The sequence below is a fragment of the Syngnathoides biaculeatus genome, chromosome 22, assembly GCF_019802595.1.
Source record: "Syngnathoides biaculeatus isolate LvHL_M chromosome 22, ASM1980259v1, whole genome shotgun sequence".
Lineage (NCBI taxonomy): Eukaryota > Metazoa > Chordata > Actinopteri > Syngnathiformes > Syngnathidae > Syngnathoides > Syngnathoides biaculeatus.
This window is the reverse complement of record NC_084661.1, coordinates 9420661-9446759: the sequence shown is the minus strand read 5'-3', so window position 1 is coordinate 9446759 and position 26099 is coordinate 9420661. Positions and strand designations below refer to the sequence as shown.

The 26099-nt window shown below is 43.1% G+C and overlaps 1 protein-coding gene and 1 non-coding gene across 5 annotated transcripts; both read right to left on the bottom strand.

Annotated features, from left to right (window-relative positions):
- Nucleotides 1-13743: 13743 nt before the first annotated feature.
- fbxw10 (F-box and WD repeat domain containing 10) lies at nucleotides 13744-26003 on the bottom strand. Of its 4 annotated transcripts, XM_061810072.1 has the most exons (13): nucleotides 25012-26003; nucleotides 24486-24647; nucleotides 23289-23419; nucleotides 23111-23212; nucleotides 22525-22631; nucleotides 21311-21514; nucleotides 20895-21016; nucleotides 20432-20586; nucleotides 20223-20365; nucleotides 19250-19411; nucleotides 19005-19174; nucleotides 17260-17491; nucleotides 13744-13762 (listed from the first exon to the last, which is right to left on the bottom strand). In XM_061810072.1, exons 1-12 carry the CDS (start codon nucleotides 25490-25492, stop codon nucleotides 17262-17264), a joined length of 2169 nt encoding a protein of 722 aa, XP_061666056.1. In that variant the 5' UTR covers nucleotides 25493-26003; the 3' UTR covers nucleotides 13744-13762; nucleotides 17260-17261. The 4 variants fall into 4 exon arrangements, with proteins under 4 accessions (XP_061666056.1, XP_061666057.1, XP_061666055.1 ...); XM_061810071.1 differs by lacking the exon at nucleotides 13744-13762 and having other exon boundaries at nucleotides 17141-17491; XM_061810073.1 differs by lacking the exons at nucleotides 13744-13762; nucleotides 23111-23212 and having other exon boundaries at nucleotides 17140-17491.
- Nucleotides 25812-25882, bottom strand: trnag-ccc (transfer RNA glycine (anticodon CCC)). The gene has a single exon. It is a non-coding gene; the product is annotated as a tRNA-Gly (tRNA).
- Nucleotides 26004-26099: the final 96 nt, after the last annotated feature.

Here is a 26099-nt window from a genome sequence, read left to right as displayed (position 1 = left end):
GAGCAAAGGCACATGGCAGCCCGCCTGCAGTTTGCTCAGGGGCATCTAAAGGACTGACAGAATATTAAAGACACAATTCTCTGGTCTGATGAGACAAAGATTGAACCATCAAGACTTTAGTATGACAGAAAATCTGTTGAGAAATTGGAAAATGGCTGCTTACAAACACTCCCCACTCAACTTGATGGACCAAGAGACTCTAAAGAGGAATGGGCTTGCGCCATTCCATTCAAAAAGACTTGAGGCCATAATTGTTGTCAAAGGTGTATCGAGCAAAGGCTGTCAATGCAGGATCCCCTCCATGTTGCTGCAATTCATCATTTGCACTCTCACTGTAATTCAGATTTTTAAGCAATTGTTTATTGTATTTTACAGTTTTACAGGCTGAATATAGGACTGCATACCTTCAGTGGCATACCATGTTATGCTTCTATATGGCAGTCCAGAGATTCAATGGGAGATGGAGCGTAATTAAGAGGAGGCAAAGAAGGTCCACAATAAAGACCCAGTTGCTCCTATACAGTGGAGAGAATGCATGCCTCAAGACTATTGTGTTATGCTCTATTTGTGTGGTGCTACATGTGTGTTCAAGTAGCAGTTGTTTGGCTTAGAATTACTGTAAAATGTATGCCAATTTAGAATAGTCCTCCTATGGCTTTTTACAACATGCTATGTAATGTTAGCAGGAAGCACTAAACAGACACTACTGTGGACACGGTTACTTCCTGTTTTCCTTTCGGCTTGTCCCGTTAGGCGTCGCCACAGCGCGTCATCTTTTTCCATCTAAGCCTATCTTGTGCCTCTTCCTCTCTAACACCCACTGTCCTCATGTCTTCCCTCACAGCATCCGTCAACCTTTCCTTCGGTCTTCCTCTTGCTCTTTTGCCTGGCAGCTCCATCCTCAGCACCCTTCTACCAATGTAGTCACTCTCTCACCTCTGGACATGTCTAAACCATCGAAGTCTGCTCTCTCGAACCTCGTCTCCAAAACATTCAACTTTGGCTGTGCCTCTAATGAACTCATTTCTAATCTTATCCAACCTGTTCACACCAAGTGAGAACCTCAAATCTTCATTTCTGCTACCTTCAGTTCTGCTTCTTGTTGTTTCTTCAGTGCCACCATCTCTAACCCGTACATCCTCACTGTTTTATACACTTTGCCCTTAATCCTAGCAGTGACTCTTCTGTCACATAACACACCAGACACCTTTCACCAGCTGTTCCAACCTGCTTGAACCCATTTCTTCACTTCCTGACCACACTCTCCATTGCTCTGTATTGTTGACCCCAAGTATTTGAAGTCGTCCCCCCTCGCTATCTCTTCTCCCTGGAGCTTCACTCTTCCTCCTCCGTCCCTCTCATTCACCCACATATATTCTGTTTTACTTCGGCTAATCTTCATTACTCTCCTTTCCAGTGCATGCCTCCATCTTTCTAATTGTTCCTCCACCTGCTTCTTGCTTTCACTGCATATCACAATATCATTTGCGAACATCACGGTCCAAGGGGATTCCAGTCTAACCTCATTTAGTCAGCCTCTCCATTACCACAACAAACAGGAAGGGGCTTAGAGCTGATCCCTGATGCAATCCCACCTTCACCTCAAATTCTTCTGTTATTCCTACGGCACACCTCACAACTGTTTTGCTGCCCCCATACATGTCCTGTACTATTCTAACATATCTCTCGGCCACACCAGACTTCCGCATCCAGTACCGCAGTTCTTCTCTTAGTACTGTGTCATAGGCTTTCTCTAGGTCCACAAAGACACAATGTAGCTCCTTCTGACCTTCTCTGTACTTTTCAATTAGCATCTTCAAGGCAAATAATGCATCTGTGGTACTCTTTTGTTCATTAAGCAGACTATGAATGTTTAATTTTACGTCATATTTAAAAAACATTTCATCTGGGAGTGACAAACAGCTTGAAGCAGGCAGTTAAATTTAATTGTGTTTTCCTAAGTTTAAATGTGTTTGGACTATAAAACGTTTTTATATGATCTCTAAATTTCAGATTATCAGCTCTTGTGTGAGCTCCTAGAACGTTTGCCTCACAATTAACAGCCATTCACATGTACATGCGATTTCTAAGTTTTACTGTATAAATTTGGGGAGGGAAAAATAATTAAATAAGTTGTCATTATATCATTATTTTGCAATAAGGCTGTAACATGACAGAATGTGGAAAACATGAAGAGACTGAATACTTTCCAGATGCACTGCAAGTCTGCCTCCTGAAGAACTTTTGACTTGTGATATCTTTGGCTGGACTGAAAGGCTGAGGAACCGCCTCGTGCCACCTGTGCAATGACAGTGCAGTTTCGTCGCCGTAAGTCGCAAAACCGGAGGCTCGGCAACAGTCGCGGCTCTTTTTACTCGCGCGGATATACCCTGCCACTTATCATTCCCAAGCCGTCAGCGACTTGGCTGGCAAGCGACATTGGAGAGCGATTTCTAATACGCTGCACACAAAGCGATGACAACACACACATGGAGATTAATGGACCAGATCGAGATTCTTTTTTCTTTTTTTTTGATGAGCTTGTCCACTCACTGGACTTGATCACCACAAATCCACACGAGTTGAGTTCAAATTCCCGTTCAAAGTGGATTTGAAAAGGAAAAATTGCATTCTCATCAACGTTAAGCATCATCTGTCAGCCGTGAGGATAAAGAAATTTATTGCTGCCTGATGAATTTCCAGTTTATTTGTAAAATAAATAAATTCCATTCTTCACTCATTTCTTTAAATTTTAGATTTGATTTTGTATCTACAAAAATATGCATCTCGGGTTTTCTGGATTTTTTTTGTTTCACCCAAAAAGAAATATATATATGTTTTTATAAACAAAAGAGAAAGACTGCAAGTTTAGCTTTTATTGCAATAATTATTAATTTTTCAAATCCATTTTTATTGAGGTTTTTCAAATGTTTAACACTTTTTTCTTTCACAAAAAATGTTAAAATAAAAGTTTTTACCATCTCAAAAAAGTGCAGATTTTGGAAAGTCATTTTTTATTTCTAAATGTAATTATTTCATTATTTTCCTTCCACACAAAAAGACCCAAAAGCCAATTTCCCAACATTTTGTACTTAAAAAGTGTACATATTTTAAATAAGTTCAATTCATTTTTTCAAATTTAATTTTAGTCGCCCACACTACATTTGGACTTACTTGGTTTTCACTGGATAGCAATGTTTGACTCCATCCCCACTCGTTTAATACAATCACACTGGTATGCAGCGATCTGTTTTTCATCCTAGACCATAAGTAAGGGAAGGGCTTAATTTTGATATTGGAATTTTAGACTTGACAGAAAGAAGACATATCCTCTTGATTTGTTGTGACAGTCGACAACGAAACAAAACGAAATGGCAGTTAGCGATACCTAGAGGTCTTAAGCGAAACGACAACAACCTGAACGCAGAATCTAAACTGTCGCGGCTCACATCTTCGGACGTGTGGAAGACGTTTTGAGACACCGCCAACAAACAAGAGTTCAGAGTTCACGGTGTGTTTATCTCCGCCAACGTTCCTCGCACCGTGGCGATGTTCCAGCACCAAACGCAGGGGATAAACGTCAGTGTGGAAGCAACGTGAGGATGAGGAGAAACAGTTAGTGGGATGTTTGGAGTGCAAATGCAGGGCTTTAACGTCGCAGGACTCAGTGCTAATGCTTTGGCTCCGGGTTATTTCAAAGCGTAACCTTTTACTTGACAATGTCCAGGTGCCTGTAAAAGCTGAAATATGCTCTTTGTGAGCATTGCCATTCCCGCCAGGAAAGTATTATGAATAATGCCACGCACGCACGCACACGTGCAGAGCATGAGAAAAATGGCAGTTTGCTTCATTTCATGTCGGATGCACGTGAAGACCAAGCATCGCTCATCAAGTGGCAGCAGCCGGCGGCTTCTTCGTGCATGCAGCTGATGCATTGCGCCCCCCCCCCCCCCCCCCATGAATGGCACAAAAGTTATTAAAAAACATGATGTCATATTAAATCTTAATGAGTAGCAGACAAATGGCTTGGCTATGTGCCATCTTTTTTATGCACCACCTAAAACAGACCAAAACTTTGCTGTCTTCTCCACCCAAAAAAAAAAAAAAAAAGCCTCAAAATTTCACATTTCCACTTGGCTAATCAAAAATTAAGCATGAGTACTTTATTGTATTAGAATTCCCAAAACAAAAACAACTTACAATAGTTTTTATCCATTAAAAAAAATTACATTTTCATTTTTCACGTTTTTCATTGTATTTGCAGCCTTTACTCCACCAAATGAAAAAAAAAAAACATGCAATTCCAAATGTGTATTTTTGATGGAAATAGTGCATTTTTTTCAATTTATAATTATCCACAGAAAAAAAACATCACTGTCAATTTTTTTCTCTCTTTCCCCACAAAATTCAGACTTACTGCTTTTAATCGGAGATCATACGTGCCACCCAATCTGACCCAATTATCGTCACATTGAAAATGCAAGTTGACATCATGAATGAAACCACAGCATTCCGACAACTTTAACACTGATAAAAAGAACCTGAGCTTTACTTTGACAAACTTCGACAAAGTCATCATAAAAGTCTGTCTTATGGCCACATAAAGGAGGATGAGTCTGGAGGAAGAGTGCGCTCACATTCCATTCTGCGATGATGTGTGTATTCCCTGCGACGTTTATGGCTTGCCGTAATGGATTGCGGCCCGTTAAAGATTCCCTAACTGCGCCGTCTTTTAGTGCCAAGCGGATTTGCGTTTGGCACGCCGCCTTTTTTTCTCCCGAGAGCGCTCCACTTTCAATTAAGCGCTACCAGTGCTTTTCCCGCCACCTCGTAACTTGATTTTTTTCACATTTTCACGAGCCGCAGTAATCCACGGCCGCTTGCCTTTACCTAGAATATATTTCCCCCCCGTAGCCGTTTGTGAAATGCTCCGTTAAAGATGCACATGCGGGCAAAATTGTGACATAACTCTTAACGAATGAATGAATGAATCAATCAATCAATCCATCAATCAATCAGGCTGGACCACAGCTTTAACACCTATCCACTAACCCAAATGCACTCTAATCAGGTAACCGCTAGTTTCTGACCCTTAATGAACGAAGTCGGACCACACTTCTAATCTCTCTCTAATGAATCAATCAGGTTGGACGACAACCAGGATCCCTAACCCGAACACAGCTTTCGCAGTTCCGGAATTTGTCTTCATTCAATAACTGAACACCTAAAACCGCAACAACTTTGTGAACGCCAACTGTGGACACGGTTACTTCTTCTTTTCCTTTCGGCTTGTCCCGACTAGGAGTCGCCACAGCGTGTCATCTTTTTCCAATTTAAGATCATCTCATGCATCTTCCTCATTAACACCCACTGTCCTCATGTCTTCTCTCACAACATCCATCAACCCTTTCTTTGGTCTTCCTCTAGCTCCTTTGCTTGGCAGCTCCATCCTCAGCACTGTTCTACCAATATACTCAGTCTCTCACCTCTGGACATGTCCAAACCATTAAAGTCTGCACTCTCGAACCATGTCTCCAAAACATCCAACTTTGGTTGTGCCTCTAATGAGCTCATTTCTAATCCTACCCAACCTGCTCACTCTGAACAAGAACCTCAACATCGTCATTTCTGCCACCTCCAGTTCTGCTTCTTGTTGTCTCTTCAGTGCCACCATCTCTAATCCGTATGTCATGGCTGGCCTCAACTCTATTTAATAAACTTTGCCCTTCACCCTAGCAGAGACTCTTCTGTCACATAGAACACCAGACACCTTCCACCAACTACACCAACCCCGCTTGGACCCGTTTCTACACTTCCGTACCACACTTACCATTGCCCTGTATTGTTGACCCCAAGTATTTGAAGTCGTCCAGCCTCGCTATCTCTTCTCCCTGTAGCCTCACTCTTCCCCCTTCACCCATCTCATTCATGCACATATATTCTGATGTGCCAAATAGGGCAAAATGGCAGCATGGAAGTGGCTAGGAGTTTCTCACTTCCCGCAATGAGAAACACAAAAGGATTCCAATGACTCAATTTAATCCGATGAGTGGAAGGATGCTCGGTAAAGAATGAAGGCAAAAATACACCATCAACCAGATCGCTTTAGCGAGTGACTCAGACAAGAGTCCTCAAAATGAACCACAAAGACGAGCGCCAATAACAAGTCAAGGTTTTTATAACCTCACAAACAAAATAACAGACATGAAATGAATCAAAAGGACACAGTCTGGCATAAGGCATCTGACAAGGAATTAAGATGATTAAAATTCAGAATCTTCACACAATCTTAGACCTCTGCCCTCTCCTTGACAGTGGAACACAAAGGATTTCTTGGTGTTATTGTTTCAACCAGTTTTCAATTCTACGCCCTGCTGACAGCATGAAACGTTCGGGACCATTTGTGCATCCAAAATGCAAAGCAGACATGATGAATTAGTGGTGATGCTGCATCCATCGTGATGCATCGCATTGAAATTCCTCCGTCAGGCCTCCCGTGGTACCAGAGCACGTGCCAATGGTGGGGTCCTGGTGGGGTGATGAATGTCCCTTCACGTCACAGACCGAAAGTGCTCCCATAGATTACGGCGACACGTCAGATGCAGTCTGACACAAATGTGTCAAGATGATGGCTCATCTTTCTTTCCACTCGTCTGTTTTGTTTTTGTTTTTAATCAATATGCCAAGGACCTTTGGACAAACTGGTTAAAAATACCACCCAAGCACTGTTTTGTTAGTGTTCAGACAAGATGGAGTGTCGGACAAAAAAAGGTTCTAAAAACACTAGAGAGGACCAAGTTATTCAGCACTAGTATGCACAACAAAACTGTCCTAGCTAATCCTTGGGAGAATGTCTCACAGCAGTTGTCCCTAGTCTTGCTTATCAACAAAGAACCACTGAGTAATATGTGCTAGCACTCGTCACTTATCAATAGACCTGACGGATCATGAGCGACTGATGCGCGAGAGTGACATGTGCTTGCCTATGTAGCGTCATGACATTTTGCTTCTGCTGATCCCTTGATACCTCCATGACCCAAGGCTGCATCTCCACCAGAGCAGCTGGAATCCATTTCGCCGCCAACAGAGTGGCCAATGGACAAACGAGACGATCGCAGGATCATAGCACCTGTTTGACCTCCTACCGCTTATCCTGTTTAGGGTCCCGGGTGTGCTGAAGTCCATACGGGCTTTCAGGGTACATGCCGGACTGGTTGTCGGTCAATGGCTGGACACATATTGAGAAAACATTCACGCTCATATTATAGAATATCTCACCCTGAGGTTAACCACTGAAAGCCCTGGTCTTTCAGTCAAAACCATCCTGTCACTGAAAGACGCCTCACACTATACAAAAATACATCTTTCAGTTGTGCCAAGTTTAAATTCTGTTCGCATAGTTGGGTGTTCTCCAAGGGTCACAAAATTTGACAGTCTTTTTTCCGTTTGTATTGTAGCACACAGTACAGCTATTAATGACGAGCCCTATGTTAACATCAGCTAAGGCACAGAATGAAAAAACGGGTTGGTTCTTATTCTTTCTTTGGGGAATAAATATTGGCACTGAAGCAGCAATTCCACGGGCGTCAATTTAAAATCAGAAGCACGGTGGTCATGAAAACCTAACCAAACCGTAACTCCAATGCTAACGCCAAACCCCGATTCCACCTTCCATGACCTGGCTGGATGACAAGTATCAGTCCCCACTCTGCCCTGGTCTTACACCCATCTATGTCTCAACTTAGGTCTGGTCAGAATCTTGTGTTACCGTATATTTTGGGTTTCACCTTCATTTGGCACATTCTTGTCTTTGAGTTAACGTCCTTCTCAAGTTTCTCTGGTTTCTTAGCATTGTTGTTGTGACGCAGCTTGGTCGGGATGAGAAATGTCCCGTCGGAGAACTTCTGGCACACGCGATGTCAGCTTCATTCTTCACCGCAACCGCTTTCGTCTCCTCCGCACGCCTCCTTATCATTTTCCCTCCAAGGGCTGTCACCGCTCACCCCCAACCCCCAACTTCCCCTCGCCTTCTTTTAGCATGCCGTCTTCCTGTCTGTCAATGGGACACCGACAAACGCAGAATGCAGTGTGTGGGCGCGTTGTGATAGGGGTTAATGGATGGGGCAGGATGAAGCTTTGTGTCTCGGAGTCAGAAAATTGCCATTTGTTTTGTGCGGGATCAGGGAGGGGATCAGGATGGACTCCCGCGGGATGTGACGGACTCATGTATCAGTACAAAGTCATTAGACAATGTCGGCTGGAAAATTTCCAATCGTGGCATCCACTCTGCACTGATTTCACACAATTGCTGGGTGTGATAACCGGATCTTTTTACGAATCTTTTATGTGGCTGGAAAATTGGACAACAGATGTTAATTAAAATCTCTTAGAAGGATTTGACGAGGGGAGAGCTGGACAGACAGTGAAAGGAAATCCAAGCATGCTCCAGCTTTTAAAATGGAATCTCAATTAACTTTATGTATTGAGCACTTAAAAAAAAGAGCTGAAACAAAGTACAGTAATAACATTTGGAGCTGGGCATACAGTGCATGATTTTAGAAGTATCAAGTCTTTTTTACGATTAAGATGCACTTACGGGACCAACTGAGACCGAGTAAATGGATGATGAATTAATATTAATGGATGGTCGGAATGATGGTTGGATGGTTAAGAATGGTTAGATACTGTAGCTACCTATGGATGAGCAAGCAAACGCACAGATGGATGAGAAATTGGTGGATGAATGATGGGTGATTGATAAATATGTGGAGATTAATGACTTGGCGGGTGAATGTCTGATGACTGCAAGGCTGGATTGTTGAATTTATGGATGAATGAATGACGAATGGATGGTTTGATGACTGGAGATGGGACTGAATAGTAAATGTGTCAACAGCAAAGCTGTATGTAATAAAATGCTTTTTTTTCATCTTATATTTCATAATTACGTGTGGCTGACTGTACTTGCTGTTGATGTCAGCACTGGCGATCACTAGCGTGTCATCGCAATAATGACGGCCCAATCGACGATTTCTGAACCTGCCGGAGTTGATTTTTTTATGCGTTTGGAGACTTAATTCGAAACACGTGAAGCTCCTCCGAAGGGCGGCAAACCGCAACTCCCAACCAACAGTGAAGCCGTCGTCTGATGTGGCCTCGTCAGGACGCTGGCTACACAAACACTCAGGGAATGAAAAGATGTTTCCAGACGATCGCAAGCTATCGGATTTCCTGTGTTTGGGAAAGAGCTCTTCCTAAAACGCTCCTGGAATCTACTTGCTTTCATTCTACGAAATCCTGAATTTCTTTGTCCATTCAAACTTTATTTTATCAAGGATTTGGGAAAGACAATTTCAGCCTTGTCATTTTTACTTTGCACTTTTATTGGTGAGGAAAAGCAGCGCTAACCAGAGAGTCGTGCTAAACCCTCATCTGCGTTAAGACTGCAGCTGCACCCAGATCGCTTACCTTTTTTCCTCACCTGATCCCCTTTTTTTCTCGCTTCTCTTTTTTAAACCCTGACGAGAACCATAAATGCCTTCTACTTAATAACGGAAATCTTTCAAAATGCACTCACACTTGCGCCTTTTTACACATGCCATGCTAAATCCATTACAGCAAATCGCAGATGGTGGAAATAAAAAAAAAAAAGTTTGACGAATCACAGCAAGGAGCAAAATAAAAAGCAACCAGAAACCATTTTGAGAATAATGTTGAAAAATCTTGAGAAAAGAAAATTCCAATCTTATATGAAGAAAGATATTTGTAAGTGGTAATCTTACAAAAATAAAGTCAGATTTTTTTGGGAGGTAAACACTAAAGTTGTACAGGTTTTTTTTGGGAGGGGGAGTGGTAATCCTGTGAAAATATTGTACTTTTAGAGAGAAAAGTCGTTTTTGGAGGATTTTGTTTTTTTAATTGCAAAAAGTGTTTTCAAACAAAGATTCATCACTTTATATATGATTGCATTCATAACTATCCCAAGAAAAACTCATATATTATACATTTCAAAATGATTATAGATCTTTAAAGATAAAGAATCTTTCAAGAAAACAAACCAAAAAGTCCCAGAGCAACAATTTTTCAAATTTGATGAAAGTTTGCACCATGCTCCATCCGCATAAAATGATGAAAACCATCCATCTACCGAGCATATCTGTACTTAACTTGGGTTTAATCACACACCTGAACTTAACTCTGTAACTGCAACAGCAAGATTTCCTTGGATTTACTGTAAATATCAAATATTGAGTACGGTTTCATGTTGCTTTTGTTCTTTGAAGAGTTATTCAATATACAGCTTTGCATAATTATCTTTGTGCACCAATGTAGCCTGCATGTTTTCAGAATTTGAAAAATACATAAAAATCACACTACCTTTTTTCAATGTCATTTGGTGAATGGAAATATGAACCTTGTGGGGTTCAGCACTTCCAACAAGGTTAAGAGCCACCCTGGAAATGGTAAAAATGACTTTAAAATTGCAATTTTAAACCAAAATGGCAGAATCCCCATGTCTACATGGCTCCTTAAGACTATTTGGCAGGTCTACTCATAGTAGACAGTATGCCTACAAAACTTCACATTGCTAAGTGATACATTTCATTTTTTTCCCCCCAAAATTGCAACATGCTCACAATCATTGTTCGCCCCAGTGAACGCCAGCCATTATGTAAATCAGTTGACACGTTAAAGAAAGATCCAACACGTCAGTCGGGGCCAAACAGATGCACGGCGTCATTCATCAGGAATGTTCAACACCTCCAACATCCAAATGTGAACGAGAATTTCAGTTTCAGCCCAATTCAACTCATAGTAAAGATGTGTCGTTAAAATGATGAGGAAAGACAGAATCATGAAACAGGTTCATGTCCTGATATGGCGTATTAGATTAACAGGCTCCACATTGAAATAATTAAAAGCGGCCGAAGGGAGGGTTGGGGGTGAGGTGGTCTATTTAAACAGCTGTAGATGAGCTCGACAGCCACGACAACATTTTGGGTCATTTCAAACTTCGAAACGAGCCGCCGAGGACTCGCTGACATGTTTCGCAAAGGGCAGGTGTTGGAGTTTACCATCGTATTCTTCAAGTGACGGACAAGCTGATTAAATGAAGGAAAAGTGCTTCTTAAGGGCGACACAGAACGGAAAATAAAGTCTGATTATTCGCGTACGCTATGTTCCATGGCACGAAGCCGCTCAGGGTTTAGTAAAAGTATGACAGTGTTCAGGATAACTTGTGTGCTCCATTCCATCTGTCGGCCCGATGCAGCTTTTCCCTGTCATCTTCTTGAGAGAAATCAACTTTTTTTTATTTAATGTTTGTCAATTTTGGTTGTGAAAAGGAAACAAATATAAAGTCTATGGAAATTGTACCTTCTTTTAACAAGATGAATTTTCAGAGAATGCGTTTTTTTTTAAGAGTAATAAGTTATTGATTTTATGAGAATACATTGTGATGTTAAGTGGTTTGGAAGATGGATTAGTGGAAATTCAGATAATCACAATTCTATGAGAATTAGTTTGGGTTTTTTTAAGAAAAAGTATACATTTTGTGGCAAATTAGTCATTTTTGAAGTTGGAATCAAGGGGAAAAAAAAGAAGCAATTCTGTCAGAAGAAAAGTAGGATTTTTTTAAATACCACAGTGGAATCATATGAAAGTAGAGTTCTTAAAAGTTGGAATCTTCAGTTATCTTAAAAAAAAAAAATAAAATAAGTGGCAGTGTTGTCAGAATGTTAGATTCTTTTTAAAGACAGATTGAATATTTTGAAAATAAAATCTTAATTTTTTTTCAGATAAAAAGTCAGATTATCATAAACGTTTTTTTCATTTTTTAAAAGAAAAAGTAGCAATTTTGTCACAATAAAGTCATATTATTTTAAAGAAAATAAATTTGAAGTTATGAGAATGAAGCTGCCTTTTTTAAACAAAAGGCAGCAACTTTATCAGGACACATTTTTTTAAAGGGAAAATCTTGTGAATTAAGCAAGAATCCAATGAGAATAGTCCTTTTAAAAAGAATGAATGCTGTGAGAAAGAAGTGTTTGGTTTTTTTTTACTTTGTTACAACCATATTTTTTATGAAAAAAGTTTTGATTTTCTCAAAATAAAACAAAAAAATTAAGAAAATAATGATCCAGTTTTACAATTTTTCAAAAAGGAACAAGTTGTACTCAATAAATTTGTCAGTATTCACATGTATAACAAAATTTGTTGCGTTTTTTTCAAGGAAAGAAAGAAAACATTTTTGAGGAGCTTCTCAAATAATCTGTTACTAGTCTTAAACACCGCTAAGGTTATCATGGAAGTAACATTTTAGCATTTGTTACTTCCACCCAAGTGTACAAAGGAGTAACTTAAACAATACAGTATTTAATCTTACCCTGAATGTTTTTTTGCTGTGTTGTTTTCAGTTTTGGCTTGTCATCAGTGGGGTTGTGGGTGGGGATGTTGAAAAATACAAAAACTTGGAATCAAACCAACTTTAAGGCCAAGGGAGTTCAACTCACGCTAAAATATTACATCTCGTCCAGTTATTGTTCAGGTGACAGGAGCATCTTTAATTAGCTTAGCATAAAACTCGGACTAAAGGCTAGTTTAATTGGGCCAGGTTACCAGCTCCAAACCTACCCAACAGTCAGATTTTCCATGCACTTGTTAAAAGTCAAAAGGCTTCAAAGCCACAAATGTTTTGCTGAAGTCACCTTGCACTTGTAATACAGGCTAATGTAATGTGTTGAAAGGTTAAACATTGTCGATAAAACTAGCAGATAGTACTCCGTCCGTCAGCCAAAAGGAGCCCCCCCCGGCAACAGCTAGGTGGGAGATAATATTCCAAGCAGGTATACTTTCGGGGCATAGACATAGGGATGTGTAGGCATAAGAAATATAGTTTATTTGACTGACAGTTGAGCTGGGCACATTTTCAGCGTATTCAGCTGACAAGCCCACAGCGTCCGAGAGCAGGAAGCAAGGCTTCATTTTTCACGATTTTCAAGCTTCATTTTACAGTTTTTCTTCTCCTTAATCATTCAAATTTGGCAGGGTGTCTCGCAAGACCCTTCTATGTGGTGTGTCAAATTTACAAGCCATTTTTTGAAATTATTATTTTCACTTCACAGGGACTGTAGGGATTGTTTTCACATGCTGTGGCAAAGTTTTTTGTTCCCCTCCAAGAGAATTTCACATTATTATCACTTGATATTTCTCTCTTTTCCGAACATTTCTGAGGCAATTGATGCAAGTTAATGATGGTGGTGGGGGGGGACTTTCAAAGCTTTTTTGGTATCATGGGGAATTGAATACATTTGACTTGGAGCTGATGATATCGACAATGACTTAACCACTCGTTGACTGTCCATTAGAATTAGCACTGCCGCTAATACCCCATCGAAAACTCCACCGATGGAGCCGGTGTGCCGTCACTAAGAAGTGCCGCTCAAAGAGGTGACACACGAAATGTCCCCATGGCTTCAGGAAGTCCTTCTCACCCTCCATGAATCGCCTTCTTGTTCCACAGCGGCCTCCGCTCAACTGTGCCAAGTGACCTCCTCACGGGGGGAAGTTTTACGCAGCTGCCCTTTGACTCGCACGTCTCCGCATTTACGCGTGAGAAAATAGTGAAATTATGACTACTTAACGCTGGTCGCCATGCGTCTGGAGCTGTTGGCCAACGACCCCGCGAGTCCTCGACGCCGCCATAATGGACCCTTTCACGTGGGACTGTTGTTAAACAACTGTCCACTTTTTTCGGGGTTGCCTTCAGAAGAATAAAAAGCATATAGTGATGACATTCAGACCGATTACATGGTTATGTTTCAGTCGATCTGTCGAAAATGCAAATGGGTCTATCACACTAAGTAATACAGTAATGGCTTTCAGGCATGCATAGGTCAATATGTAGCGAAAGCTGGACCCCTGGTGGACAATGCTAAAAGTACACTTGTAGCAGATAACTTTCAGTGTGATTGTGTCACAGTCTAAAGTGTTTTCGTTTTCCATTTTTTGACAAGTTACGATCCTCAAACGGGCCCCAAAATTCTGCCTTGAAATGTTACTTACAGTGAAGAAAATGAGTATTTGAAAACCCTGCTCTATTGCAAGTTCTCCCACTGAGAAATCATGGAGGTGTTTTTCAATTGTCATCGTAGGCGCATGTCCACAGTGAGAGAGATAATCTAAAAAGAAAAATCCAGAAATTACAATGTAGGATATTTTTAAATGATTTATTTGTGTGATACAGCTGCAAATAGGTATTTGAACACCTGAGAAAACCAATGTTAATATTTGGTACAGTAGCCTTTCTTTGCAATTAGAGGTCAAACATTTCCTGTAGTTGTTCACCAGGTTTGCACACACTGCAGGAGGGATTTTGGCCCACTCCACCATAAAGATCTTCTCTAGATCAGAAAGGTTTCTGGGCTGTCGCTGAGAAACACAGCTCCCTCCAAAGATTTTCTATTGGGTTGAGGTCTGGAGACTGGCTAGGCCACACCAGAACCTTGATATGATCTGGAGCCACTCCTTGGTTTTCCTGGCTGTGTGCTTCGGGTCATTGTCATGTTGAAAGACCCACTCACAACCCATCTTCAATGCTCTGACTGAGGGAAAGAAGTTGTTCCCCCACATCTCACAATACATGGCGGCGGTCATCCTCTCCTTAATACAATGCAGTCGTCCTGCCCCATGTGCAGAAAAACACCCCCAAAGCATGATGCTACCACCCCGTGCTTCACAGGAGGGATGGTGTTCTTGGGATGGAACTCATCATTCGTCTTCCTCAAAACACGGTTACTGGAATGATGACCAAAAACTTCCATTTTGGTCTCATTTGACCACAAAACTTTCTCCCATGTCTCCTCTGTATCATCCAAATGGTCATTGGAAGACTTAAGATGGGCCTTGACATGTGCTGGTTTAATCGGGGGAACCTTCTGTGCCATACATGATTTCAAACCATGACGTCTTAGTGTATTACCAACAGTCACCTTGGAAACGGTGGTCCCAGCTCTTTTCAGGTCATTGACCAAGTCCTGTCGTGTAGTCCTGGACTGATTCCTCACCTTTCTAAGGATCATTGAGACCCCACGAGGTGATATCTTGCACGGGGCTCCACTCCGATTGAGATTGACCGTCATGTTTAGCTTCTTCCATTTTCTAATGATTGCTTCAACAGTGGACCTTTTTTTCCCCACCAAGCTGCTTGGCAATTTCTCCGTAGCCCTTTCCAGCCGTGTGGAGTTGTACAATTTTGTCACTGGTGTCGTTGGACAGCTCTTTGGTCTTGGTCATGTTACAAGTTTGAGTCTTACTGATTGTATGGGGTGGACAGGTGTCTTTATGCAGCTAATGACCTCTCACAGGCGCATCTGATTCAGGATAATACATGGAGTGGAGGTAGACTTTTAAAGGCGGACTAACAGGTCTTTGCGGGTCAGAATTTTAGCTAATAGATGGATGTTCGAATACTTATTTGCAGTTGTATCACTCAAATAAATCGTTACAAAAAAATCATACATTGTGATTTCTGGATTTTTCTTTTTAGATTATCTCTCTCACAGTGGATATGCACCTACGATGAAAATTTCAGACCCCTCCATGATTTAAGTAGGAGAACTTGCAATATACCAGGTTGTTCAAATACTTATTTTCTTCACTGTGTAACCTTCAAATGCTCCGTACAAATGCATCCCTTTGAAATGTTTTCCAACTTTTCGCAAGATGCATCCCGACTGTCCAATCTCAAATGCTGGCAATACATTTAGCCTTGAAATGCACCCTTGATATTGCCTTCAAATGTCACCTTTACCTGTGCCCTGCAGACACTCGCCTACAAACAAAACCTCCAAGCGGCGGCTTTTCTCATTGGCGGCCAACCACATCCCAAGATCCTTTGCGTCCCACTGACCCCGACAACGGCAAATCAAACCTTCAAATGTGAGCTGAATTTTAGAGTATTTATTGGTCAAAGCTTGCATCTGACACAGCGTGACCAAAAATGGGGGAGTATTAATTTGACAAATGAACTGTTATGCAAATGCCTGATGCGTTTGGAGACGGGAATCCACAGAGGGTGTGTGCAAGATTCTTTTTTGATCCGATGACCCTTAAGACCCTTGAGACCTTACCTGTCAATTCTGTCAAACTTTTGCCTCATGCATACATAAAACCAGAGCCTTCTTTTCTTACTGGGATTTTGCACTTATTATCCATGGACAAGAGCCCTTATACCTACTTCTTTGTTGTTCCCAGCTGTTCCGATGGTGTCAAAGCAAAGGGGGTGTGGGGGTCTTCCACCCCTGATCCTCGAGCCTAATGATGCCCTGGAGGCAACAGGCCAAGAGGGCAGCGTGGCGGGAGGGTGGAGGGGGGGGACAAGAGGTCGGCCCGTTCCTCTGATGATGACTTCACTTCATCTTCCACCAGAAGCCACAGAAGCTCTTCAAAAGATGCTTTTGGGAATGACTTGTGAGGAACGACTGACAGCTTCTCGGTTCAAACGACAGGTGCTCGGTGGCCGGGACAAATGATTATAAAGGATTTGGGAATTCCGGCCTTTCTACTTCGAATGCACGCAAAAGTAGGCAAGGACATTCCGGGTAAATTTGCATAAATAGAAAATAATCAAAAATGGGCAGTGGGAAATAAATAACTAACAAACAACAAACAAGGGATGCATTGACGCTCTAACACTAGCCAGGAGAGCAGTCCAGCTAGCATTATGTGGTACAATGCTGCTATCTAGTGGTACTTGACTGAGCATGTGAATGCTCAGAATCAGGTTTTAGGTATTCCGCAAATATTCCAGGGCTTTGTTCTTTTGAGGGCATTATTGATCTTCTATCCACTGACTGACCATTGATTTCCCCCACCCCCAATTTAAATAGTAATAGCCTGTTTGGGCTGACAAAACTAATTACTTACAGGTCACGAAAGCTCCGCACGTTTGTCCTTTGACGGAGTTGTGATCCGTTGCGAAACGGAGATGCTATTTCACGCTGTTAGGCTGTGAAATTATCAAATGTCACGTTATTGTGTTTTAATGGGCTGGTTATTACATTGATTGGACCTCCTGTTTCGTGGGGCAGAGGTGCAGAACAGCACGCTCAGAGACATTTTCAGAAAATCGGCACGTGAGGAAAGATTTACTTGGTTGTATAATTTAATTTTGTACTTGATAGGTGAGTAAGCTCTACAGAGACCCAACTGCTGTATTTATAGTATACAGTACAATTTACTTGTAATTATACAACAAACCTTCACATTGTATTCCTGCCACTAGGATGGTCTCGCTGCAGATGGGGGAGTCTGGTAGTCAAACTTTGATTGCCAGGCCGCTGCGGGTTCTGGACAGATGTCAAGGGCCTGCGGCGGTGGCAGTGTAGCAGGTTTTTCTCCGAGTGCGGGCTGCTGAGCTTGTCCACGCGCCGCGTTCGCTGGCCTGCGTCAGGCGTCAAAGGGTGAAGGAGGCTTTTCCAGTGCTGTGCAACTACGAGGAAACAAAAAAAAATTATGAGACCGTGCAGGGATAATATATTACAAGGACTTCGGACTAGCCGCGCAGCTTCTCAAAAAATCACAGCCGTCACGCGATCACAAGTATGCAGTTGTTAAATAACAATTACATAACAAATAAGAGAAATTGTACAGAGCAGATAGAATGCAGTCTACCAGGTCTTCAAATTTGCACTGCGGCTACTGAACATGACCGCCGACTTTAGATTACAAACATACAAATGTTGATCAATCAATGTCCAATGCTGAGTGAATTATTAAAGAATAAATACAATTAATGTTAAATGATTAATTGTTGGGTGAATTAAAAATTGGGAAAGATTGTACAGGGTAGACAGACTGGAGTACGTAAGGTCTTCAGGCCGGTGCAGCATTTTGTCAAGATCACATCTATTTCATCATCATCAACATCCATCCATTTTCTTTGCCACTTATCCTCACGAGTGTCGCGGGGAGGGCTGCAACCTATCCCAGCTGTCAACGGGCACGAGGCGGGGTACACCCTGCGGGGAGTGCTGCAACCTATCCCAGCTGTCAACGGGCGGGAGGCGGGGTACACCCTGAACTGGTCGCCAGCCAATCGCAGGGCACATAGAAACAAACAGCCGCACACACAATCACACCTAGGGGCAATTTAGGGTGTCCAATTAATGTCACGTTTTTGGGATGTGGGAGGAAACCGGAGTGCCCGGAGAAAACCCACGCAGGGAGAGCATGCAAACTCCACACAGGCGGGGCCGGGATTGAACCCGGGTCCTCAGAACTGTGAGGCCAATGCCTTACCAACTGATCCACCGTGCCGCCATCATCATAAACAAAAAAATAATTGTGAAGGACAAAAAAAAAACCCAAGAGAAATATTAAATAATGTAATGAAATAATGTGCTCAATAATTTTGAAAAAAATGGAACAGTAGAATCCACTCCACAAAAAAGTACAGCGGCTCCTAAATATCACAGTTGCTTGTCACGAACCTCCGGTACGGGGCTGGACTCAAATGCAGGACTCCGAGATGAGGGCATGATGTTAGGCGTAGTTTTATTTAAAGCTGAGGTCATACAGTAAGCAGTCCGAGAAGGCAGAGCCACAACAACGCTAGGCTCGGCAGGATCCAAAAGACCTGCAGCAAGGTCTGATGACTAGGAGGCAAACTTGGAAACATGAATTAAGATGGGACTAAATTATGGTGGCACAGAATCGCTGACGAGGATAGCTCACACTACACTTTCTCTCGGTGGTGGAGATTCCTGCTGGTAGTGAACGCAACTCACTTATTCAAGGCAACAAATTGGCAAATGCCAGTGACAAAAACTGCAACTTGAATGCCTGTCTAATACAGTCCCAATGTGAAACAGCTGTGAGCGGTGACATGTGTCACCACCTAGAGCAGTGGCGTGGCCACACCCCTCTTGGCAGTGGCCAAGCCTTCCTCATGACACTGCTCTATCATCAGAAACATAGAATCGTTTATTTGAAGCATTACTCACCTTGTTCCACTGTCATACGATTCGCCCTTGCAGATTTGGAGGGAGGCTCCCGTTTGGATGCCTTGCCGCCGTCCGCAACGTTGCTCGCCTTATCTGCCGGCTCGTCGTAATCCCAGAAGACTTTGGCAAACTGGTAGAGCTTCACGCAGGACGTGGCGTTGACTAGAATGCTGGAGAGGAGGAAGCAGACGTGGGAGTTCTCAAAAGAAAGCATGTACGGGTATCAAACAGTGAGTTAGGCTAACTTGTTCTCGCAGAAGTGCAGCGACAGCATGCGACCTGTGGTCTCCGCCTCCACCAGGATGGTCCTTAAACAGTCTCCTGTCAGGAAGTTGAAGATGCGGATCTTTCCGTCCACGCAGCCAGTGACCACTCGAAGGTAAGCCAGCGTCAGAGACTTGACCTCCCTGCAGGGTGCGTCAATCAATTATTCAATACATAGTCAGAATGCCGATTACATCTTTTGAACTGTCTTGAAACCGTACTTTGAAACCCTAAATTGAATGCCTAACCATATCTTGAGAAACTAATTTAAATACCTAACCCAGGGCTCAAAATCTAATTTGAGACCCTATTTTGAAACCCTAAGTCCTAGGTGCCAAACTCAAGGCCCAGGGGCCAGATCCGGCCCACCACAAGACTTTATGTGGCCCGCGAAGGCAAATCATGTGTATCAACTTCCATGATGTTTTTGTTGAAATCTGTACCAAAATTTCAAATAATCACATCATAAATAATAACGATGATATGTTGCAAGCGGTTTTGTGTCGCCATACATCAGCAATATTTGAAAAACCAATTCCCCTCTATTTCTGATTCCAAAACTAGTCCAGAAATTTCATGTGTAAATATGATGAGGCGGTTAAAGATTTTGATGGTTTCAGTCATAACGGCCCTCTGAGGGAAACCTGAACTACAAAGTCGCCCGCGACAAAAATGAGTTTGACGCCCTTGCCCTAAATGCTGTCTTGACTAATTCAATTCAAAGTGTACCCTACATTGCAACCCCAATTCGAAACACTAACCCCATTCAGTAGCCCAAAGTTCCTAGTTTAACTCTAGATTGAAACCCAACACCAAAAGTAACGGTGGCTAAAATCCTAACTTGACACCAGAACCATGTTTTGAAACATTAATCTTATTTTGAAATCCTAACTTGAAATCCCAACATTGTCTTACAACCTTAATTTAATTGATTTCTGTCTACTGAGCACTTACTTTGGATGACTGAAGGTCATGAGGCATCCTTTGGTTTCGCATCTGCTGCTCCAGGCCATCACCTGACCGTTGGTGTCGGCTGTCAGAAGGTGCCACTCGTCCACAAACATGGATCGCACGGCACTGCCGTGGGCGTCGATCACCTAGCCCCCAGCGTAAATCAGCACGGAGCTCTCGGCGCAGAGTTGGGCGAGTCGTGAGACTCTCACCCTGACCAGCGACGCATTTTCGGCGTCCCACAGTTTGACGACTCCTCTGTCGCAGCTACTGAACACAGTGGTGGCGTTGATCTTGACGCAGCGCACAGAACTGCGGTGCTTGAAGTTGAAGTCCTCCAGGTGCTTTTCGGTCTGCAGACTCCACACTGGCAGCGTGAGCACAAACATTGAGGCACACCAATTACTTAATATTCCTTGTCGGATAACAAAAACAACCCCAATTAAAAGACACTTGGTCACCCCACCATGATTTCAAAGTCAGACATGCTAGCCAGTCCAGCAACGCATGTTTGGATGTGTCTGGTATGCAAGTCCTTGTCCAATGACCAAATGCTTCAACCCAAACAAGTAGGTTCCTTCTGTGACGCCAATGTGATTCAAACACACAACCTTCTGACCAAAATCTGTGCCAAATCCTTGAAGGTGATCTTAGCTATAGTCAGTTTGAATTTACCTTTAGCTGTGCAATCTTTGGCGCCGGACACAAGTCTGTCGGCGTGAATGTCCAGGCAGTTGATCATGCTGGAGTGGCCATACAGCACCAACACGCACTGGTCTGTCCTCACACTCCAACACCTGCAAGAAAATGGTGGGTGACATCCATCCACACGTTTTCCGAGCCGCTTATCCCCACAAGGGGTCATAGGAGTGCCAGAGCCTGTCCCTGCTGTCATCGGGCAGGAGGCGGGATACACCTAGAACTGGTTGTCAGTCAATCACAGGTAACATAGAGACATACAGCCGCATTCGAACACCGATCCTCAGAACTGTGAGGCCAAGGCTAACCCTTTGCCGCACCATGCTGCCTGGTGGATGACATTTACCACAAAACGATCAAGGTAGGTGATGCACACACGCAGTCCCACCCACCTGATGCTGGAGTCGCAGCTGGCCGTGATGACGAGATGGCGCTCGGGGCAGAGCAGGACAACACGGATGCTCCCCACGTGGCCCTTCATCAGCGCCACGTGTTTGGCCGCGGTCGCCACGTACAACAGGCGCACGGCGCGATCCTTGGACGCGGTGCTCAGCAGGGGCCCGCCCTTGTAGTCCACTACCCGATGGGGGTCTTCGCTGAAAAAGTCAACATACCACCGTTACATTGCGAGGTGGGCTGAATAAATGTCGGGTCGGCCGGGGAAAGTATGGGCCATGGGCCACGTCGGACTCAAATTGTTCATTCCTCCACTGAGCATTTACAGTACATGATCAAGGGTCAAATAATTTATTTTTGTATTCATTTTTATGTTTTCTCATTGAAAAACTGGTTTATTGAGTTATTGCAAATGAAAGAATAAAAGATTTTTGTAAAATAAACAGAGGAGTGAAAGTCACCTATTCAAGGATTTCGGGACGGAACCTACTCTCCATTATTTGCTGAAAAACTCACCTATTTGCTGTTTTCATATTTTAGCCAAAGCCATGTCTCATATTAAAACACTGCTTTGATGCCAACATGATGCATCTTTGGCCCAGGGAACTATGTTGGAGTGAGGGAAACATCTTCATTCAGGTCTAATTTTAAAATAGCGTTTTCTCCCATCCTCTGGCACTTAAAGGCAATTTTAAAACTTTTTATGACGGCACTAATTATTTGTGGCGGGGGTCGCCTGTATATATATTTAATAATTAAAAATGGTGTTATAAAATAAATGACTAATCAACTATGATTAAATTGACTAAATAATCAAATAAAAAAATTGTTAATAATAATTATATTCTTACTTTATAAGTAATTAAAATTTTCATTGATGACTTGTAATTAAATCAATAAAAAATAACACCAAAATTTGATTAATATCAAAATAAACTACAGTGAAGACTCGATTCTCAAACAAATTGGTTTTCGAACGAAAATTTTGAGATTTTGTTTCTTCTGTTTTCGTACAAAAATCGGTACTTGACGCCTCCGACAAAACCCGGAAATAACAGCGTTATTGTGGATAACGCAGCCTTCTGTGCGCAGACGTAGGACATATCGATTCAGTTTTTGAACAAATCGGTTCTCGAACTACCTTCTGGAACGAATTGTGGTCGAGAATTGAGGTTGTACTGTACATATTTTCTTAACTATTTCCACTTACTCATCAATCAGCACGGAGGTAAAATATGCACCGCAGTAAATGTTGCGTTCCTCCATCCGCACTGTCCTGGTTCTGATGTTGGCATAGGCTGCTTCAAAGGGCCAGAGCTGGGGGGGAAAAAAAACAAAAACAAAAAAAACTTTCATGTCTTAACATGTGTTTACATTTACCTCCAAATGAAAACTACTATTATCAACGGTCAATTAACTAATGTTCTAACCAAGTTTAGCTTTGCTCTCATCATGCTAACTAGCTAACCAACACACACCAACTAAGCGTAGTTTTTTGAAAGTACTTAAGGATGGTTTTGAGAAAGTTATGCTAATTAACAAACATACAAAGTGCAGTATTTGTGTAATCGTGGTGGTTAACTAACTAGTGTACGTAAATGATAACAAAAACAACCCATGTACCGTGGCATAGAGCATTTTGTGATGATCATGCTAACTGATGAACCCAAATTAACATTAACAAACTAAGGGTTAGCATGCTAACTTGCTAGCTAAATATACTAAGGCCATGTCAACACGTACGCTAGTAAATTCAAAGTCCAAACTACTCCAACGTTACGTTTTCATCGCCTTACATGTGTCGACTTCACTTCCCCGCTTTCGTGGCGCTTGGCCGGCACCGCGACGTCCACCATCCTGGCGTAGGAAGGACTCACCATATGAACGCCTTTGTAACGCTAACAAAACGGGTCAGCACAATAACAACGTGCGCGGCCATAAAAATCCGCCATAGCCGCTACATCCACCACCCACCTTCATCATCGCCTCCACCTGCTCCTGGTAGAGCCTCCTGAAGCGCATCTCCTCCATGGTCTCTCCTGCCAGGTGCCTCCAGTGCTTGCACACCTTCATGCAACGCTTCAGCGTCCCCTCGTCAAGCAGCCCTGACTCCACACACAACATCAACATATAATCCAACCTGAATTGTGGGGGGGATCTATACAAAAAACTATTCACATTCAAACCTATGATCAGTCTAGGATAGGATCAATCTAGGATTCTGGTCTGTGAACTCTCGCGTCAAGTGTCTAAGCAAATTGAACTTAGCCTAGCAACAGATGATCGTCAACTTCGGGAACAAGTGACCGTTTAAATTCTTTGTGAACTTCACCGAGCAACCTCTAACCAAACAAAGATGTGACCTGACCAGGAAAAAACAAAAACAAATAATTCTGTTAATATTTGACTATAATTACGTTTCATTTTAACACACTTGGTGACGCGGCGCGTTTTTGATCGCAAGGCAGTTCAGTGTACAACAGCAGCTGCGGTATTAGCAAGGAGTCCGTGCATGCTGCATTGCAACCGTCTACTCGATGCAATTACTGCCACCCTTGCTGGTTGAAGTACCAGTACATGGGACCCTTTAGGGAACAGGTGTCAAACTCAAGGCCTGGGGGCCAGATCCGGCTCGCCACATGATTTTATGTGGCCCGCGAAGGCAAATCATGTATGTCAACTTCTGTGATCCTTGTTAAAAATGGTACCAAAATTTCAAATTGTCATGACATGAGCCAAGCCGATTATCCTCACAACAGTTGTGGGAAACCTGGAGCATATCCCAGCTAGCTTCAGGTGAAAGGCAGACTATACTCTGAACTGGTCACCAGTAAGTCAAAGTCAACACCATCACTGAACGGGAATCGATCCCACGCTGCCCGCACCATCAGTGCCTCCATTTCAAATTGTCACATCATAAATCTTAAAAATAATTGCAAGCTTTTCCACGTTATCAAACATCAACAAGAGTTGAAAAACCCATTACTCTTGAGTTCTGATTCCAAAAGTGATTCATAAATTTCATGTGTCAATATGATGAGTCGAAAAAAGATTTTTATGGTTTCACAGTCATAACGGCCCTCTGAGGGGAAACCGGAACTTCAATGTGGCCCGTGACAAAAATGAGTTTGACACCCCAGCTTTAAGGGGTGTTTGTAAACAGCAACTTACCCAGAATCCTCTTTGAGAGTTCAGCAGGAAGTCCGCCGATGAAGTCTCGGGGTCTGCTGGGTCCGAATGAAGACCTGGAGGGAGGGACTGGAAGGAGTGAAGCAACCGCATCTTCTGCGGAGTCGTCCTCGGTGGCTGGTTGTTTACCACTGTAACGCTTCACTGGAAAAAAAATCCAAGATTTTGTTTTCTATACTAATTTACAATAGTCTGTCTACTTTGTACAGTTTCTTGCCAGAAATAAACTTCCTGCATTGGTACTTGACACATCAGCACGGGCCCAAAATTGTTTAGCCGTGATCGCAGCTGCCTTGCTAATTGAAATACCTTGTGTGCTGCATTCTGTGCACTTTCTCGGTACAATTTCTCCCCGTGTTGCAAGAAATTGACTGCAAAGATTGTATTCAAACTTGGCCCGACTCTAACAATATTTCAGATGTTAACATGGGCCAAACCTGGTCGTGGCTTCCGTTTTTGATCAATTTTCTCCTCATTTATGCCATGAAAGTGTTTGTAACAATACTACCGTCCAGTTGTCGCTGGAGCCTGGTGACCACCACGCCGATGAGATGCTTGGCCATACTCAGCAGCTCCGGGTCGCAGCGCAGCAGCAGCAGGCACAGGTAGCGCGTCTGTACCCATTCCGGACTGCCGTCGAACCACTCCCAGATCTCCCGGATCAGGAGCGACGGCCGCGTCTTGCGGTTGAGCCGCGCGTAGAGCTCCGGCAACGTCTTGCCCTTGGACGGCGCGTAGCTGAGCAAGTTCCACGAGGTGAGGCGCAGCGAGCTCTGGATGTTCTCCAGGACCGGCACACTCCTGCAGCGCACCACCAGACCCACGACGAAGCTCCGGCGTGGCTCGTCCGTAATCTTCCACAGGTCCAGCAGCGGCGTGGGCTGGCTCGGTCTGGGGCTGGAGAAGAGACAGGACGGGCATATGCCGCACGGAACCTCCGCGTTATTGCACGCCGGCTGGCGGACCGTCGAGTTCTGACACTTGGACATTAGGCCTGCTTTGTTTGGGTTGGAAGCGTCGTTACCAGGCGATGCTCGTTACTAACACGCGGCGCCGATTCCAAATGCATTGTAAATGATTTAAGGGAAAGTTCAAACTTCACTTTTTCAACAGTTACGTTCGGTTATGTGTGATGGCTTGCTACATAGAATACGCCACACTTCAAAGCTGACGACTACAGTACAGGACTTGCTTTTCGTATTCCAATTGCGAAGAGAAATCGTGCTGTATCGAGCCGTTTTCGAGATGAAAGTTTCATTTAAAAAAATTCTCATCAGTGACAGAATTGTTGCCATACGATAAAAAGCGTGCGCCGCCCGGGAATCGAACCCGGGTCGCAAGAATGGGAATCTTGCATGATACCACTACACCAGCGGCGCTATGACACCGCTGGACGACTTTAAACTTATAAAAAAGTCTACTCCAACCTCTAGGGTCGTGCTGTGTCTAAACTTAAAAAGATTAACGGTGATGATCAAAGGAGCAGTTTATCAGACGTGACGCTTGTACTCAAAGGAGAACGTTTATTCCGGATGTCTCCATGCATGGACTTCCTGCTTAACACGCAGTCTGTCCGCCATTTTGGGACGGTATCTC

Excerpts from the sequence above, each read along its gene's own strand:
- fbxw10 (XM_061810072.1), bottom strand. The coding sequence starts at position 25,492 with ATGTCCAAGTGTCAGAACTCGACGGTCCGCCAGCCGGCGTGCAATAAC. Across the intron at positions 22,632-23,110 it reads GGGAAGTGAAGTCGACACAT|CTCTGGCCCTTTGAAGCAGC; the intron begins GTAAGGCGATGA and ends TTTCCCCCCCAG. Across the intron at positions 21,515-22,524 it reads ACCTCCGTGCTGATTGATGA|CGAAGACCCCCATCGGGTAG; the intron begins GTAAGTGGAAAT and ends TGACTTTTTCAG.